The 17230-nt window shown below is 45.5% G+C and overlaps 1 protein-coding gene and 1 long non-coding RNA gene across 21 annotated transcripts in view; one reads left to right on the top strand and one right to left on the bottom strand.

Moving 5' to 3' along the window:
- Positions 1 to 606: 606 nt before the first annotated feature.
- On the bottom strand, positions 607 to 8476 carry LOC143174934 (uncharacterized). 20 transcript variants are annotated; one of them, XR_012999461.1, is made up of 8 exons: positions 8128 to 8470; positions 7835 to 7872; positions 7087 to 7742; positions 6918 to 7006; positions 6411 to 6823; positions 6045 to 6284; positions 5676 to 5938; positions 2227 to 5599 (listed from the first exon to the last, which is right to left on the bottom strand). It is a non-coding gene; the product is annotated as an uncharacterized LOC143174934 (long non-coding RNA). The 20 variants fall into 20 exon arrangements; XR_012999458.1 differs by having other exon boundaries at positions 6918 to 7742; XR_012999455.1 differs by having other exon boundaries at positions 6411 to 6826; positions 6918 to 7742; positions 8128 to 8469.
- Positions 8477 to 8579: 103 nt separating this feature from the next.
- LOC116427263 (RNA-binding protein fusilli) overlaps positions 8580 to 17230 on the top strand; it is a 30575-nt gene continuing 21924 nt past the window's right edge. Inside the window, exon 1 of the mRNA XM_031977401.2 lies at positions 8580 to 9412. Coding sequence (XP_031833261.1) covers positions 9269 to 9412 — 144 coding nt within the window. The 5' untranslated portion in view covers positions 8580 to 9268. The remainder of the gene's footprint in view (positions 9413 to 17230) is intronic.

The following is a 17230-nucleotide window of genomic DNA, read 5'->3' as shown; positions in this document are numbered from 1 at the left end:
ATAATCATAATTTTCAGGTAATACATTTAATACGAATCAAAATATTAACAATCTTCTGGGATACACGTTCTAAACCTGTATCTTATCATCGTAAACACTGCTCTAATAGAATAATTAATTATTCTAATACATCAGCATATTACCATCCGAGCATTTATCCATTAAACGAGTGAGCATATTTACACATAAATAAAAAGAAATATTACCACAACCATATACCGTAACATATGCAATTGTATCTTTCGAAAAGTTAAACGAAACAATAGAACAATAACGACAAGAAATAATGTTAACTGCTCCAATCTAATTACTAACCAAGCTCATTAACAAGCAAACACGTTTCCAAGGAAAAAAATCAAAATATTTATGCAAATATTCCTTATTTCCGCGCATTCCTAGAGCAACCAATAAACGAGTAATACCATGGCTCATTTATATTTACTTTCCCAAGTGAATAATGCGCTTAGCTGAGAACTTAAAGCTACGTATCCACTGATGGGAACAGTCTCCCCATCGAGACGTTGCTCGTTCCTCTAAAGCATCAATCTTATCCGCCAGCGTTCCTAGCTGCCAAAGAAAACAAGAATAAACAAGAGATTTCCTCGTTTCCTTCGAAATATTCGAAGTTGCTCCGGTGGATACATAGCTTAAGAGGGCGGTCGTAATGACTGAAATAATTGAGCGACGCGGCGGGAGGAGCCGAGTTCCCGTCGGGTAGTTTGTGGAGTGGAGGGCTGGATCGGGAGGTGGCGGCCAACGACGATGCCGGAGGCGCGGAGGAGAGTGAAACGAGCGATCAGAGAGAGGGAAACGGGGCGAGCTTTCACGGAGCCATGGTCGTTACAGGAAAGCTCCGGATAACGATGATTAGAACGCGAACACCGTACCCGGTTGCTCGAAAATTCACCGAGAAACGAACCCGTACCGTTACCAACTGGGGTACGAATCGCAGAGACGATGTGAGAACGATTGCGATTCTAACGGTATACACACAGTCGCTCTCGGCTCTGCTGCTTATCCATCAAATCGTGATCGTTATTAACCCTTCGCGGAAGAAGACGTTCTGGAGTATTAATAACTTCTTTAGGAAGCTAAATTATACACGTCAGATACTATGAAAGAAAGAAACCACCCGTTGACCTTTGAAATAAATGATTCGTTTGCTACTTTTAGTTCTTAAGATGAGAGCTTGGCATCAATATGGCGTCCTCAAAGGGTGGCCGCGAAGGTAGCTAGGGAAATGCTTAACACTAGGACTACAGAATGCGCCTATTTAGCGTATATTGAAGTTTGTAAACATTTGGTATTCGAATATATATCCTAATCGTCTCTTTTCAAACCTCCGATTCCTAAAATCTAAATAAACACGAATTTTTCTAAGGACAGTAAACTATATGATAAATATTCGTGGAACAAAGATAGCGAGGTTTCAACGCTGTTGCGTAATATTTCTGTACTACTACCCCTGGCAGAAAGTGTTCAAGCACCATAACAATTCGAGTAACGGATGAAAGGACTATGGCCGGCTCGCCGGAACGTTTAGAAACATTGAATAACGCGCTCGAGTCTGGCGGTAACTAGCACATACACGCGTCCGCCGATTTTCATTCGGCGCGGATTTTCGTTGGGGCCGGTCGTTCGTTTCCGGTTCTCCTCGAACTAGATGAAATCACGCCGCTCGTTCGTTGAACGACGCTCTCGCAATAAGAAAAACGCGCGGCCGGGAATGCGGATGGAGAGGGACGGGAAAGCAACGGACAGATCCCAGAGAGATGCTAAGTCCGGAATATAATGGTCGCGATCGGCCGGGCGAAAGAAAGGCGGACGTGGTAAAGTAACGCAAGGTAAAGTAAGGTAAGGTAACTGGTGGCTGTAATCGAAGGTACACGGCGGAGATGGTGCAAGCGGGATGGAAGGAAATATAAAGAGGGGACTGACTACATGGAGTCAACGTTCCGAGCGGGTCAGCGACCAGCCTGTCTTCTCTCTCGTCTTCCTTCTACCGTGTTCCTTCCTCTATCTGCTCTTCCTTCAGCGCCGGTTTTTTCGTATTAGCGAAACTTCGTTTCGCACTTGCCCCGCGAAGAGAAAACCTTCGCGTGTCGGGTAGACCAGGAATTCAGTACCTCGAACGAAATCTTCTGTAGGATGGTTTTGTAAATATATTTATATTATATGTATATATACATATATATTATATATATATATATATATACGTATATATATTTACTTGCGTATTGTACATCGTCGACAAAACTACCGAATCGTAATAATAATCGCGTTACAGCATCCGTGTTACGTAACAAAAATGAATCGCGAAGAAGAGAAAGGACATTCCGCGTTACACCGGTGAACATGGTGTTGGTACCTTTAAAGTTCAATTAATGGAAAACGCGCGTTATCTTTTATTCATCGCGATCCGAATGTTTTATTCGGATAGCAAGCTTTCCTATGTCTGGGTGTGATGTTTACCGACGTCGGTACGATTGTTAATTAAAGTTCGTTTCCCACGTACCGCGTCGCGGGTACGCTTGATTTTCCGATGTCGCTTGGATTCGAGTTGATTTAAATATAATGGAAATCGTTCGCGGAAGAAGCAGCGTGATTTGCGACGGTTTGAAAGTTACGTAGCGCGGCTACGTGCACGAAAGGCAGGAGTATAATCCTCGTTCGAGAGAAAGTTCTGCGCAACGGTGAATCCGCTCCCCTTCCTTCTATCGTGAAAGAACATCCGAAACGGATCGTTCATCGCGAACTACGAGCGCCGCTATATGTACATCGAAATATTTACAGACAGACTCGAGAGGATCGGACGTTCCTTTCTTCTCGCGAAAATCCACGCGACGTTCAACCGTTTCAAGCTTCCTAGCGTTCGAGGATGTTTCTATTTCTCAATCGAACTGTCGTTTTCATTTTGCTAATATTCTTAAAACAAATGTACTTTGATGATACACGGGTACGTCCCTGTGGTATTATAATTTAACGCTTACGGTTGCCAGTGGGTCAAATAATACAGCAGCTGAACGTTAATATATCAGTGATTACGTTCGTACAGTTTGCAGGAATACATTTCCCTTCGAAATCATTTTTCCATTCCGGATGGTTTGTATATTGACACGATCATCTACGCTATTGTCCGATGTGATAAATCGTGGTTGTTCGTCTCGCAATTAGAAGTTGCTGCGGTTGGTTTCAGGATCTCCTAAGAAGCAGGTGTCTGGCAGGTGTTTCTACCTCGAGGAACTTCTCCCCTTTGTGCCTGTCCTTTGCTCTTCCGCCTTCGCTCGAGTCACGGACAAATGTCTCGTAAAAGAGTAGGGGGAACGATGTTGAAAATTTGTACCGTTTCTTATACACGATCGTAACCTAATTTCAGACAATTTCCGGGATTATTTATGTCGAAGGAAAACTATACGATCAAACGAAAATATAGAGATGCGTGTTTGAATATTCTACGATTACCGAGATCTATGACTCCTGATTAGGGAAGAACCAATTAAATTAAATATTAAGGAAATAACTACAATAGCGGTGGAAGATTAGAGGTACTTTTCAAATGGGAATCACGGAAGTTTTGAACGGTTATATGAACGCGGCTCGTGAAAGTCTCAAGGATCTTTGATAATTGTCCATTGACTTTACGGTGGCCAGTCACACGACATCGCGTATTTCGTAGTCGATGTTCAGAGGCGACCTTGCATCGTCAGCCAAATCGGCTGTTTGGTATTCCGAGGTTGATTACGCGCGATGGTCTTTCCGGCGAACCCAGAAAACGCGTACGTATTTCGAAACACTCTCGTCATCCGTAGTAGTAATTCTCCTCATTCGCTGTTTCTCAGATATCTCATAAGCGCTTGCTAAATTAGTATACCCATAACCGAAACAGAAAAAAACATCGTGTTTTCTTTTCTCTTCCCTCTCGCGTCGTATTTTTTCCCGTGTAATATCTATATTCTTAGTCTGTGCTAATAACCTTCGTCTTATCTCAAGCATCTTACGTATCGAATGGCAATGTACCATTAAACGAATTATTATTATCCTACGGATCGGTTACACGATAAGAAAAACAGTACGTGTCTGTTAGCGAGCAACGTATTCTTGGATACGTTTACAAGCGGCGAATAATTAATTTAACAAAAAAAAACGACATAGCTGAGAATCATTTCGTGCCTCGCGCATCAGACCGCCATTTTGGTACCGGCCTCGTTATAACGCGTGGATGAGTGATCGCCGGTTTTATTTTCATTAAAACGTACCGCGTCGTAAGTTATTTATAATTCCCTGGTTTCGTTTCTTCAGCGCGAAAGAAAAAGGGAAATAATAATCCACTATAAAAAGCCCGACCATTATGCATGCGCGCGGAGTACTTAGGACTCGTTTCTGCTTTACCTCGACGCGGCTCTCGCTCGTATAGAATCAATATGACACGGAAGGTTCAGAGTCCGACATAGTAAACCGGCTTTCCTTACACCGTCGAGCGCAGACTTTGCTCTCCCTGCTCGGAGACTTTGGTCTCGCACGGTTCTCGGTGTTCCCCGACCCGGCTACACCTGTTCCAGGATCGCCTCCTCGGCTACCTAATTCCGCGACACGCGTGTATGTATCTACATATTCGCGCTTCGCTCGCCGTGCCCCGTTAATCGATCGCCCAAACAAAACGCGCCGCTGGTTCCCAGACGCGTGTGCGTTTTCTGGTTATTTGCATCGCGCGCAAACGCCTCGGTCGCACGTCGCAGCCGGAAACACGAAATAATATCCGGATAATGAGCGTGCGGACGTGGTCCTCCGCGCGGAATGTGAAAGTAAAAGGAGCTGCCACGTTCTTCGTGCCGATAATTGCAACCCGATGTTTCACCTAAGTCAAACGTGTTTGCGACTAGCTGAACGAGATTACAATAATTACATAGAACGCGGTACAACGTCGTCGACAATGGTTTCTAGCGAACGTACGGAACAACACGGCGAGCTAAGTGTGCACGTAGCTACAGGCATATTCGGCTCACGAAATCCGACGGTACGTTCCCGTCGAGCCGGCAATTATAACGCGGAATGGTGAACATATAAAAACGGTAAACATGTATTTCATAATCGTTGCGCGGCTGACCCGATGACGAGGAAGGACAAATAATGTAGCATACGCGCACATGTGCCTGCGTATACACAACCGCAGGATGTGTACGATACACAGACGTACCGGTGTTTGCGGTAGAGAGACGGACGAAATCAGCATCACCGCGATGTCCATTCTCGATCTTGGTCCATCGTAGACCAGTCGACGATGCACTTGTCCTCCTCCGGCAGTCGTTACGCGCCGTCGAGGCCAACCAATCACAGTTGGCAGGCAACAGGTGACCGACCAATCCGGTCTCCCTGTCGCGACACCATCGTCGGCTCTTGCGTACCGCTAAGCATTTCGCTTCACGGATAAATATTCCAACCAAATCTCGACGACGATCGCTTTCCCACTTCGTTGCCCGTTTTCTGCTTCTCTGTCCTACACGACGCTGCTCTCCTCTCGTTCTACCCCCACCTGGACGGCCGGGATCGTGGCAACCTGTTGCTCGTCGGTTGCTTTCCTTCGCTCTCCTTCCTAAGCCACCTGAAAACCGTAGAACGCGTATTACGAACCAGACCCGGGGGCATACCGCTGGGTAAAATATTATTTCAAATAATACACCGGGAATAGTTGTTTTTATCCTGAACCGCGACCCGAAGCGTCCTCCCATTCATCGGGACACACGGCAGGGCCTCGATTAAACGAGTCGCTATTTTTCTCGATCCAGATCTTTTCAGTCGTTCGGGGTCTTATCCGCGACCCCGATAACTCCAATTTTTAGATTATACCTGAGGTATTGCCTTCCGATACTTCTGTTTCGAATCGACGATCTTCCGAAACGTTTTCCTCTCCTCTTTTGAAGTCGATACCGAAGACCAGTTCCTAAAGAATGTTTATTAATCGTAAAATGTATTGCGCGAACGTACGATTGTCGTGGTTTCTTTTTTCGTCGTTAAGAGTAAAATTTTGCTCCGCGCGCGAAGCATACCGGAGAAACCTGTTTATGTAAGATGATTTCGATAGAAGCGGAACTTGCAGGGAATGATGGGCGGCTGGCATTTTCGTTGGAATAACAAGTAACGTTGAGGAAGTCGACGCGGAATCGATGGCCGCGGCACTGTCGATGTTTCTCGAGTTTAACCCGTTCACTGGCCAGCTCTTCGAACCTGCGCTTCTTGCGCGATTTATTTCGTTATCAACGAGATTTTATCAATGAATTTACTTTTACCTGCAAGGACAACGATTCAATGAAATTCTTAAATCTGCAAAATAAATTTGTTTTTCTACGTTTAACGAGTAAACAAGTATTGCGGTCCGTGAACGGTCGTATTCGCAGCCTTGCGGGCTAACGTACGAAGTCAACAATTTGTTTCTCCGTTGAGGGTTTCGTTGGCTTCGAAACTTGAAACATGATCGGAGCGCACCGAGATATCCCGCCGATCCCCGTGCCTTGGTGCGTGTTCGCGTGCGCTGTAAGTGCAGGAAGCATTTTCCAAAAGCTGACCGGTCGTGGAGGGGAGCAAAGGCAGGAGAGAAAAAAAGAAACGTAACAGTGGAACAAGACATGCTCGTGCACGCACGCTATCAAGGCCGTGATCGCGTTATGGAGGGAGCTCCGAAACGGGGGCACAGGCGACGGTATGAACCTGTGATCTCTTACAACTTGTTAGAGCCTCCTTATGTTCAGAGGGAGCCGCGCAAGGTAGTCGCCATTTTCCTTTCCTTCAATCGCGAGATACGCCTAACGTCTACCCCTTACACAGACTGCTTCTGAAACAATCGAACAAACCGTTAACACCATTAACGTATTACTATGGAAAATAAATATAAATACTGCCCTTTTTCAATGTTTCACAGATACCTCAGAGGACTGCACAAATATTGGAGTAACTCTTTGTTACAACTGTTCTTTAGTTATTCAAGTCTAAGACACTCAATGCGCGAGATGCTCTGCTTGAAAAAACATTTCCTTTTCTCTTTGAACGAAAAGAATTAAATGAAATTCGTTAGGTGCAATGTTTGTAACATACGTTTAGTTCGTTTCAACGGCTACCTTTCGTCAAGGGTCGTAATATGATTTATCAATCCTTATCAGCACAGGTGGAATCCCTAGATTGCGAGAATCGCGAGCTCGCAACGTCTATCGCTGAGACACTGGACGGTGCTCCGAACTGCGTGACGATTCTCGTCACTAACTGTATCATTCTTATCATTACATGGTATCTAACTACCGATGTTTACATTCTGCAGTCATATTGAACGTTGTTTACACGGTTGACAATTTATTCTAACGCCGGGATCTTTCCGCTGAAACGTGCAGCACTCGACGTTAGCAGCTCGAAGTGAACGCTCGCTGACCGACACGCGACAACAGAAACCACTGACAACATGAAAACACCGCGTTCTCCAACTGCTTAACTGTAACAAGGCTCCTGTAAATAATCAATTCTTACTATAATTTTCAATACTTCACTCCAGAATCAATATCGATAAAGTCAGCAGTTCCTTCTCCAGAAATCCACGTCTCCCGATCCTAAATACAGAACAACGGATCCCTACACACATTCATCAAGAACGAAACATAATGTCCGCCATCTTCATTGAATCCAGTTCCATCAGCTTCTCCAGGTACTCCATCCGTTCACCAATCAATCCTCCGTCCGTAACATGTTTCTCCGCTGGAAACCTGCAAAAACGTCGAACGTCACCTTCTTGCGCAACATTCATCTTATTTTTCGATACAAAATCTATCTCACGCGGAAAAGCGGAACGATGTACCTGCGAGCGGACGACGATCAGCCATATTAGCGGCCGAGCTACAATTTAAAGTGCCTCCATTAATTCCAAAGAAACTAAATTAAAACTGCGATGAACATAAATTCCGAGATCATAGAATATTTGCATCCTCCGCGAGGAAAGGTCGCGGGATGACCTCGCGGCCCTTTAAATTGACCGGCGTGATTTCGGGGGCCCGGGTTCTTAACATATCGAACGTTTAAGGGTCTGCCATGAGGAGGTAAAACGTGGCGCTCCGAGTGGAAAATAATGGCCGGGTAGCGGGGTGAGCGTACCGCAAGGCGAGTGGAATGTCTGCGCACCTGGCCAGTGCGTCGCCGCTACCGACCTGCCTTTCCCTTCGCCTCTTTTAACCTGGCTGGGTTACGTTTTCACCGAAACAGCGACGCAACGCGACGAGCAACGGGTGACGGACATCAGGCACGCTCGTTCCCGTCTATCGGTGTCGAATCCGGTGGATCGGCCAAAGAAGTTTCTCGAATTTAAACCGTGCCCCGTGCCGTTATCGTCGAGTTTCCGCGTTTTTTCCTACGGTCTTCGCCTCCCTCTCTTTCTCGTTCCATCCTCATCGGACTCGTTTCTAACCTAGCACCGTCTGTCCTCGTCGCGACTGAGCAGACACTCGAGTTCACCGAGCGAAGGTATATCCAAGGAGCGAGGAAAAGATAGAGAGAGAGATAGAGCGAGAACGCTCGAGAAATAAAGGGAGAGGGAAGGAGACAGAGCGAGAGGGGTCTCTCTAGCCAACGAGGGACCAGGTTCGATGCGCAGTCGCCAGGTGAGGCAACGACGTGTGCGCGCAACGGTCGGGGCCGGTTGTTGGCCAGTGTTGCACGGAACCTTGCCACTCGCGACGGCGCGCCGTCGACAGACAGACACCCAGAGCCGCGCAGAACACGATTTGCCTCGCGGTGCCTGGGAATCGGTTCGCGGAGTTATCGTGCGACACCTGCGCAAACGTGGCGCGCGGTGAATCCGTGCTCGGCAGACGCGCGTCGTTGACCATATCGGTGGTATCGGATCGTCGGATCGGCCCATAACCTCAAACGGGTAGAGGACGACGTCGACGATAGTACCCCGGCGCGACATGCCACGGGGCCCCCAGGATCACGACAGTGATCAGTGAATGTTGAAACAGTGTGCGTACGTAAACGGGCTCAGGTGAGCAGGAGAGCCTGTCCACCCTGCGGGACCGCGCACGTATCCAGGACACGGTTACGCGTTCCTATTTTCGTTGGCCGCGTTCCTCGCGCACGTCGTAGAAAGTGGTGGAAAAAAGAAACAAGGAGAGCCTCGAAATCCCCCGGTTTTCGGAAACGGTTCGGTTCAGGTGTACGGTTTTGCTCTCTGACCAGTGGGGAAATTGTTTGAGTGCCACGGGGAGAACGACGGGAACGCACCGGACACCTCTTCAAGATGCAGACCACGGGCGCGAGGGGACCGACCCACCTGGTCGCCCTTTACGTGGCCACCGCCGGTCTACAGGGTAACGCTCTCGGCTCCGACGAGGAGGAGATCACGCTGCTGGTTTACGTGCTCATCGACGTCCTGCAGAACAAGGTAAATCCCCGCGAATTATCGACCGAGCGCACACCTCACCCGACGACAACAAGAGATACGCTTGCTTACCTGCAACGAGGATCGGCATCGGGCCAGTTACTTACTCATGAGTACCAACCGAATTCGCTTCTGTTTACCGGTAATAAGAGTACGGAGCGTCTAGAGATTTACTAGGACAGCATGATTTGCCGATTGAAAATTAGCGGATCGTCGCTCGAGCAGGGAGGGGGGGGTGGAAAAGTCAAACGAGTACGGAGTATAATGATAGTGGGAACAAGGATAGAAAGCAGCGGTTCGTCTTTACGATTCCTTCGATCGTGTGTCATAGTGGCAATCGTGGAACGCGGAATCACGCGAAATGTTTCACGGGTGTCTCGCGTTCCCGTTTTCCGAAAGCGTCGAACGTCACGTCGAGCGATCGGAGCAACGTCCACGCGAAACGGCTCACGTTCGGTAGGTGGGAAGACTACTCGATCACCTTTGAACGATGTTCTCTACATTTGAATACTGAATTCGAAATTGTTCATTCGAATTATCGCATGCAAACCCAGGTTTCCATTGGAACTGAGTAAAAAGAATTTCGTCGGCGTACAACGGTCTCTTTTTAGGTTAAAAGGTTGAAAATTAGGTTAAAATGGATTTTCTTCACTGAATCAGTGAAATGGAATATCAATCGGGGTCTGGATTAGGTAGTTAAATATCAGAAACAGGGAAAAGTCGTTACTGCACATTCATTCCGTGAAATGTATTCGCGGTACGAGTCGGAACTCTCTCGGTTACTTTATAGTTCCTTCGACAGCGGTCCGGTGCCATTCACGGCGAACACATTTGTCGTCTTTGTGTTCGCCGTGTGTCCCGGGCCTGCCTCTCAGAAACGAAACGATTGAGCGTTTCATTCAACGGCGAGCAAACGTTTCACTGTCAATCCCGAAGCCGAGTCCCGCTGCCACAGTGCCTCTGCACGTACCCGGCTGCCATTGTTTCTCGAATTGCCCGGTGGGGGCGGAGCATCGCGCCCTCGAAAGGTCGTCCATTACCTCCAGCTTTGTCATCGAGATTATCCGGCGCCATGGACTCCGCTCTCTCGTTAATTCCTGATGGGAATCCGTGTTGCCTATTCGAACGTCTCCCATAATGCGAATTTAACGATGATTGAACCGCTCTTTTTTTCTTAATTATCCCGTATTAAACGTTCCTGCCACGACACGTTTCTATTCGACTTTAACGAGGTGTCCCGGTAAACCGGAAATGGATCGTAGCCGCTCGTCGGAATCGCGCGGCTGCCATTACGTTTCGGAGCACGGAAAGTTATTTAAATATTATGTCACCGGGAATCGACGTGAATGTCATTTTTTCTATCGACTGTCCGCTTAAAAGTTTTTCTTTAAATTTTTTTTTTCTTGTTTCCCTTGATAATCATATCTCAGGAATACATTATCCCGGAGTCCGCTGACAGCTCGAAGTAATGGCACTAAACGGGCGCCTATATAACGATTACTTTACGTTTTTATGGATGTAAATTCCGAGGGAATAATTCACCGAGTCACGTGATAAATCGACAAGTTAAATCGGAACGAGATTCGCGTTACGGGAATATTGGGAATATTTATCGGCTTTACGTTCGCGTGTTCGCCGACAATGCCGGCGGATTTCGCGTACGCGTTGGTCTCGCAACCGGTCATTAACAGAAAGCGTAATCCAGCAGAAATTATTAGTTGTCCGGCTGTACTCCTCAAGGTCCCCGATGTGTCTTCGGAGAAGGTTTCCAGCCTTGGAAGACATCCTTATCACGGTGCACCGTGTTTCTATGTACTGTACACAGCTGCTAAACCGCAGAAGTATATAAGCACGATAACAATTCACCGGGAACGATTTCTCAGCACCCGGAAGCCACGGCTCGGTGAAATTGAAATGCGCATTGTGAAATTGAGTATCCCGAAGATACACTATCCGTTTAACTCGGTGCCGTTTTAATGCTAGGGAATTTCGTGCCGGATGCGAGCCGTTTCGAGGTTTCAGGTAGCATCGTTTATCACGATCAATTAGCTCGCAACATTATTGTGATCGTGAATAGGCATTTTTGCGCGATCCAAGAACCAGATACACTTAACCCGCCCCGTAAATCTTATTCCGGATACACGTCGTTTCAAGAAGTCGGTCCGCATCCGGCGCGACATTTATCGAGATCAACCGACTACAAAATCACGGTGGTCGTAAAATACGAATATTTTGTGATCCGAGCAACTTATACGCCACTTGTTTCCCCCGGTGTGCTATCCGAGCAGTATATCGTTGCAATGATCAGGTAGCATCCGCCGCGGCAACATTTATCACGATCAATTAGCCACGAAATTATAGTAACCGGGAAATGGGTATTTCTTTATCCCACCAGCTTGCGTTTCGTTTTTTCGAGGTAGATAGCATCGACACTTATAATAATAGATAATAATGTTTTCATCGTGTACACGAAATTCGAAAACAAACAAAATTACAGAAGCACGAAACGATTTGCATCGATAAGCATGTTGAAAATTTTTATCGAATGTTCCCATCGAGTAATTTATTCAATTTATCACTGTATCTTCTCATTTTTATTATATTCTATAACTCCATATTCTACATTCTTCTATATATTTTATTCTCGCGAAAATTTGAATGAATTGCTCCAAAATCACACGTTAAGCACCTTCACAACGGATTCGAGAATAAAAGTTGCACGCAGTTGGATGTTAGCCGATGGAAAAGCAGTTTGACTAAATCTCGTTCGAAAATCAGATTCGAATCAGCCGCGATCGCGTCCGATGATTGGTAAAAATTTTGTCACCGTGGCTATCGAGAAATCGCGTAGCGTCCTGCGCGGCAACAGGTGCGTCTAGGTTTCTTTATTCTTTGTTGTGAATCGCCTTGCACGAGTGCGCCCGAGTTCCAGCTGGACGGTCCTTTCCTTTTTCCCCTCGAGTCACATACCTGACTATCTCTGATCGAGAGCTCGATCGGGGACAATGGCCGCCGGTGAGCTCCTCTCGCCTAGCGAGAGCCCCGAGGAAATCCGACCGATACCGTATTCTCCGTCTCGTGTGCTCTCCTAGCGCACAGGCGGCTCCTAAACTATGGGATCGATATTCGATGTCCGGTGAACGCGATCAGGGTGGGTCGCTCGGGACCCGGGAATTTGCAAACGATCGTTCGGTATGTTTTCCCGTTCGAGCGCAAACTTCTTGCAGTCTTATTGGGAAATATGTGTGCACGCTCCGTGAAGGAATAAAAAGAACGTTAAGTATAATTGGATACCTAGGAACCTTATCAACAATCTAGATCGCAATCCGTTATCGAATAACGGCGATATTCGTAACCGATCGAGCGATACATTAAACGATCGAGCGGTGTTTTGAATGATACATTTCTGATACAGCGGATTAATGATCAGTTCCACTTTATTTTTGTGGAATGTACACGTTTCTTTCCCTTGCGGTGTGGGTACGATGAAAGTCCATGGAAAATTTACGGAAAAGTAGAGTGAAACTCGAGAGCAATGAAAGTTCCCAGTCGCTGGTTCCTTCGAGTGGAAAATCATGGAAGCTTCCCTTTAAGTTTCTTCCTTTTCCGTGGAACGAATTCGATCGCCGCTGTGTGCAGACACTTTCACTTTTGATACGCTGCTGCGACGAATGAATGAAACGCACGTGGAAATGTATCCGCTCAAAATAATTAAATTAAACAAATAGTACTCCGAGCATGTACAGATTCTTTTCAAAGCAAAGAAGTTTCTACTTGGTGTTTACCCGCTGGAAATTTCCTTTTAAAAACCTAGATGTTACGTGAACATCCTGCGGGCATCGAATTTCTCTGAAATAAAAGTATATTATCTACATACAAAGGAAGCTGTACTGCGCTTTCACTTGTGAACAAGATTCACTCAAAATTTATGTTTATTGAACTTGTAGCTTTCATTCTTCACTATATGTAAACGAAGCTATTCAAGTTATAGCTTCAAAATGGAATAAAGACTATTTTTGAACTATAATTCAAAGATTCACATAATTATTTCTTATAGAAAACATAAATAACAACAAATACAGTTGTATAGACTCATGGTTATTGAAATGGTTATTCTTCATCATGAGTCTAACTTCTTCAGCCAAGACTCCAAAATGGAGTAGGGTCCGTTTTTCAAGCGTCATTCCTAGATCTATGAAATGATTTCGCGAAGAAAACACAGGAATAACGACGACTTGGTTTTCTTTCGCCAGCTCGGATCTCTCGGTAGATCCACGAAACGTTTCTCGCCGTGTGAAAACCGAGGACGTTGACTCGTGGAAAGCAAAAGACCGCGGCCGTAGTCGCGTTCCGCGACGCGAGAAACGTCGAGAGCATGCGGTTTTACTTGCCCGAGTCGCGGAAAAACGGGGAACGACGTTGGTCGCGGCGCGTAATGCCCGGTAATTTCCGAGGACCGAGAATTACGTCCGTTCGGGAACGAGTCCCGGACACGAAACACTTTTGCGAGCCTGTCGGCCGAGAAAAATGGCCGCCACCGCTGCCGCGACGCGCTCGTTTTCCCCGTTCCTCGACGATCTAGACTTTCTATTTTCAAAATCCAAGGAATACCGAATGTCGCGAATCCTCTTGAAGTGCGCGATTTTTGACCTGAACGGAAATGACCGAAATTAATCGAAGAATAACAGTTAAATAACCGTTTCAGACATCGATATTGTATCGGAAGAACCGGAACCGACATACCGAATAACGGTTATGACTTATTTCGGTTCTGCATAACTGTTTCAGTCACAGCAGTTTCAAACAGTCATTTTCGAAACCTTTTCAATCCCTGGAAATGACGACGAGAAAATTAGTCGATTTCTCTTCGATCGAGCTGAATGGAATCCAGCGGATTTGAATCTCTTGCACGACGCGGCCGTCGCGGCCCGTTTCCGGCGTTTAAAGTCGTTCGAGCAAGTCGAAGTTTAAACGAGCGGCGTGGATCTAATGGCGGAAGCTTTTCCATGCACCTTTCAATTCTCGAATGACACTCGGTTTGACCGGCCTCGCGTAGCTGCAGTTCACTGGTCGGAAATCAGATCTTATCGCTGCAGCGTGTAAATAAAAACGCTTGTCTACAATACATATTGGAACAGAGCGTTTTCTCTGTGGATACTGGTCGACGGAATGTCGAAGTTGGACGGGGAATGTCTGAGATGATTTCAAATAGATCTTGCATTTATATCGACGACGACAGAATATATAATTGGAAGCATTGAAATTGAAAATTTTTTACGTATGCATCGTGCTATTTCTCTAAAATTTTGGTGCATATAAATGCGAATAATTATAAATTTTAAACTGAATAATTACTGAATAATTATTTCGCCTTTGGCGATATTTTCTAGATTTCTTGCGTTAGAAACAAAAACGGGATAATTCGAATGATTAAATCTTGACGTTAAAGCTCGCGAGCAGAAAAAAATGAGTATTCCATATTTTCTTTTAAAATTTATAAGGCATATTTATCTACGTCAATTTATTGAATAATTTCTCCGGAAATCGACTGCAGTACATTTTCCAGAACAACAAAAGAGGAGACACGAAACGAGTCGTTCTGATTCGCCTGGTAGTTCTAGCGTTAACCAGTCAACTGCGTTGGACAAGTATTTCTACACGTCATCTTAAAGCTAACACTAATTTTTTAAAACGATGATTCATTTATTTTTCCAGATAAGCATATAATTCTTCCTTCTTTTGCTTTGGTTTTTCATTAAAATTTACCCTAGGTGCGTTCGTCTTACTTCGACAAGTTCACACGTAAGTTTTTCATTTTAAACACGTACAAAAAGAATTTGTTCAAACTAAATCTCACAGTTAACAGGTTAAGTAACGAACACGGGATTCCGTGGTACGGTCCATCGCGGCGCGCACGCCGCCATATTGTTTCAACCGGGTACGAGTCAACATTTGCGGGAAGGTCCACTTTGTTCCGCAAACACGTTCCACACACGCGACGATACACGACGGGGACCGTCCGTCTGTCCGTCCGTCCAATTACTCGACTCTTTTTCTTATTCCGTCTACTCCTTGGTTTCCTTCGGGGCTTAAATATTACGCGTGCAGTCTATTATTCGCGTCCGGCCGCCCCATTCCGGTCTCTCTCGCCCGACCGTTCGTAGTGGCCTTTTCTTTTTCGTCGGTGCTCGTCGCCTCCTCCTCCCTGTTTTGTGCTCGTCCTCTCTCTCTTTGTCTCTCTTTCTCTCTCTCGCCACCTCGAATACCGCTAGGACTTAATGTATTCTGTGGGAAAAGGTTTTCAGGAGGCCGTCGGCTGTCGCCGTTACCTCCGTCGCCGTGGAACACGGGTTCGCGCCGGCGGTGTCGTTCGGATATGTCCGACGATAATAGCGATAACACCAAGAGGGCGTCGTTACTCGTCGAGCAGGCGATAAATATTTAGAAACAAATGTACGTTTGAGCAACTAACCCTTTATTTCCGAGTGGCAATCGCTTTGAAACCACATACAGTACTCCCCCGTTTAACCCTTTTGCTGATGAAGATTCTTATTAAATAGTGAAAACCGTCAGCAAATGAAGGTAAATTATATATCAATCGGTTAAATAATAGGGAAAAAGACTACGCGCTGATCTCTTGCTGCTTGAGTAATAAATTCAATTTGTTCGCGGCTTAGTCGTCCAAATATGAACATTTCATCTTGCAGAAAAATTTCTTTTTTTACGAATTTACATTAGAGGAATTGCCTTTTAGTATATAAATGTAAATGTGTAAACATTGTAGGAAGCCGCTAGACGGGTTTTTGTAATTTTTTATGAAAATATTTATTTTTATTCAAAATGATGAGGTAGTTAATGTATTGTGAAAATAAATGTGTTTTTCTACAAGCTTCACGTCACAAGGTGAATCATTATTCTTTTGTAGAAATTTTTATAGAACGATTATTGAGGTTTATTGAGATCAGAAGTGTGTTATTCTGATTCATCCGGAGTTCTAGTGTCAGAACTAGTGTTCTAGTCTAGAGTTGGCGTCAATGCAATCGCGTCGCGATGAAAAAATGAACTCGTAACTGCATGGCCGTTTCTAGTTCTCTCGGAAACTGGCACGATGAACTTTCCACGCGTCGAGTGAACCGTATGCAAGAGCTCGTAAATGAAAATGCATGGAATCCTTCATTGGGAACCATGGTGTGTGATAATAACCACGCAGAAGAATGCCTGTCTAATAGGTGAATTATGAAGCTTACAGAATGTCGAGTCTTCGATAATCTCAAGCTTAAAACTCATCGGTACACCGGTATTAATCAATATCACAAAGCCTCTAAATTAATAATCAACTTCTAAAAAATCTGCAGTAAGCTCAGGGACGTTTAAGAAACTAGCAAAGTTTAGAATAGTTTTAAGAAACTCAATTTTTCAACGTTTAATTAACACGTTCGTTATCAGCGACGCATATTTGCGACGATCAGTGTTTCATATCTCGTGTAGAAAAGCGTAAATTACATTGAACATTGTTGAAAGAAATGCTGGTAGCAAGTGGAATAATCTTACGAAGCTTCCAAATGGATAATCGAGTTCCCACGAGTCCAAAGTATGAATTCAATTCATTTACCCGCTGTTGATTAATTCGAAACGCGAGAAGTTTCGTTCGGTTTTAGGGAAACGGGATGGTCGTGTTGTTAAAGGTTAAAAGGAATTCGCCATGTTTTCCTGTGGCACCGTTCATCGTCGTCCTCTGACGGGGGCAACCGAGTTCCCGTGCGAGAGACGTAACTCGCGACCTTTGTCCCCCTTTCGTTCCCGCATCGCCCGCCGCGCACG

The sequence above is a fragment of the Nomia melanderi genome, chromosome 9, assembly GCF_051020985.1.
Source record: "Nomia melanderi isolate GNS246 chromosome 9, iyNomMela1, whole genome shotgun sequence".
NCBI lineage: Eukaryota > Metazoa > Arthropoda > Insecta > Hymenoptera > Halictidae > Nomia > Nomia melanderi.
This window is presented reverse-complemented; position numbering and strand designations above follow the sequence as displayed.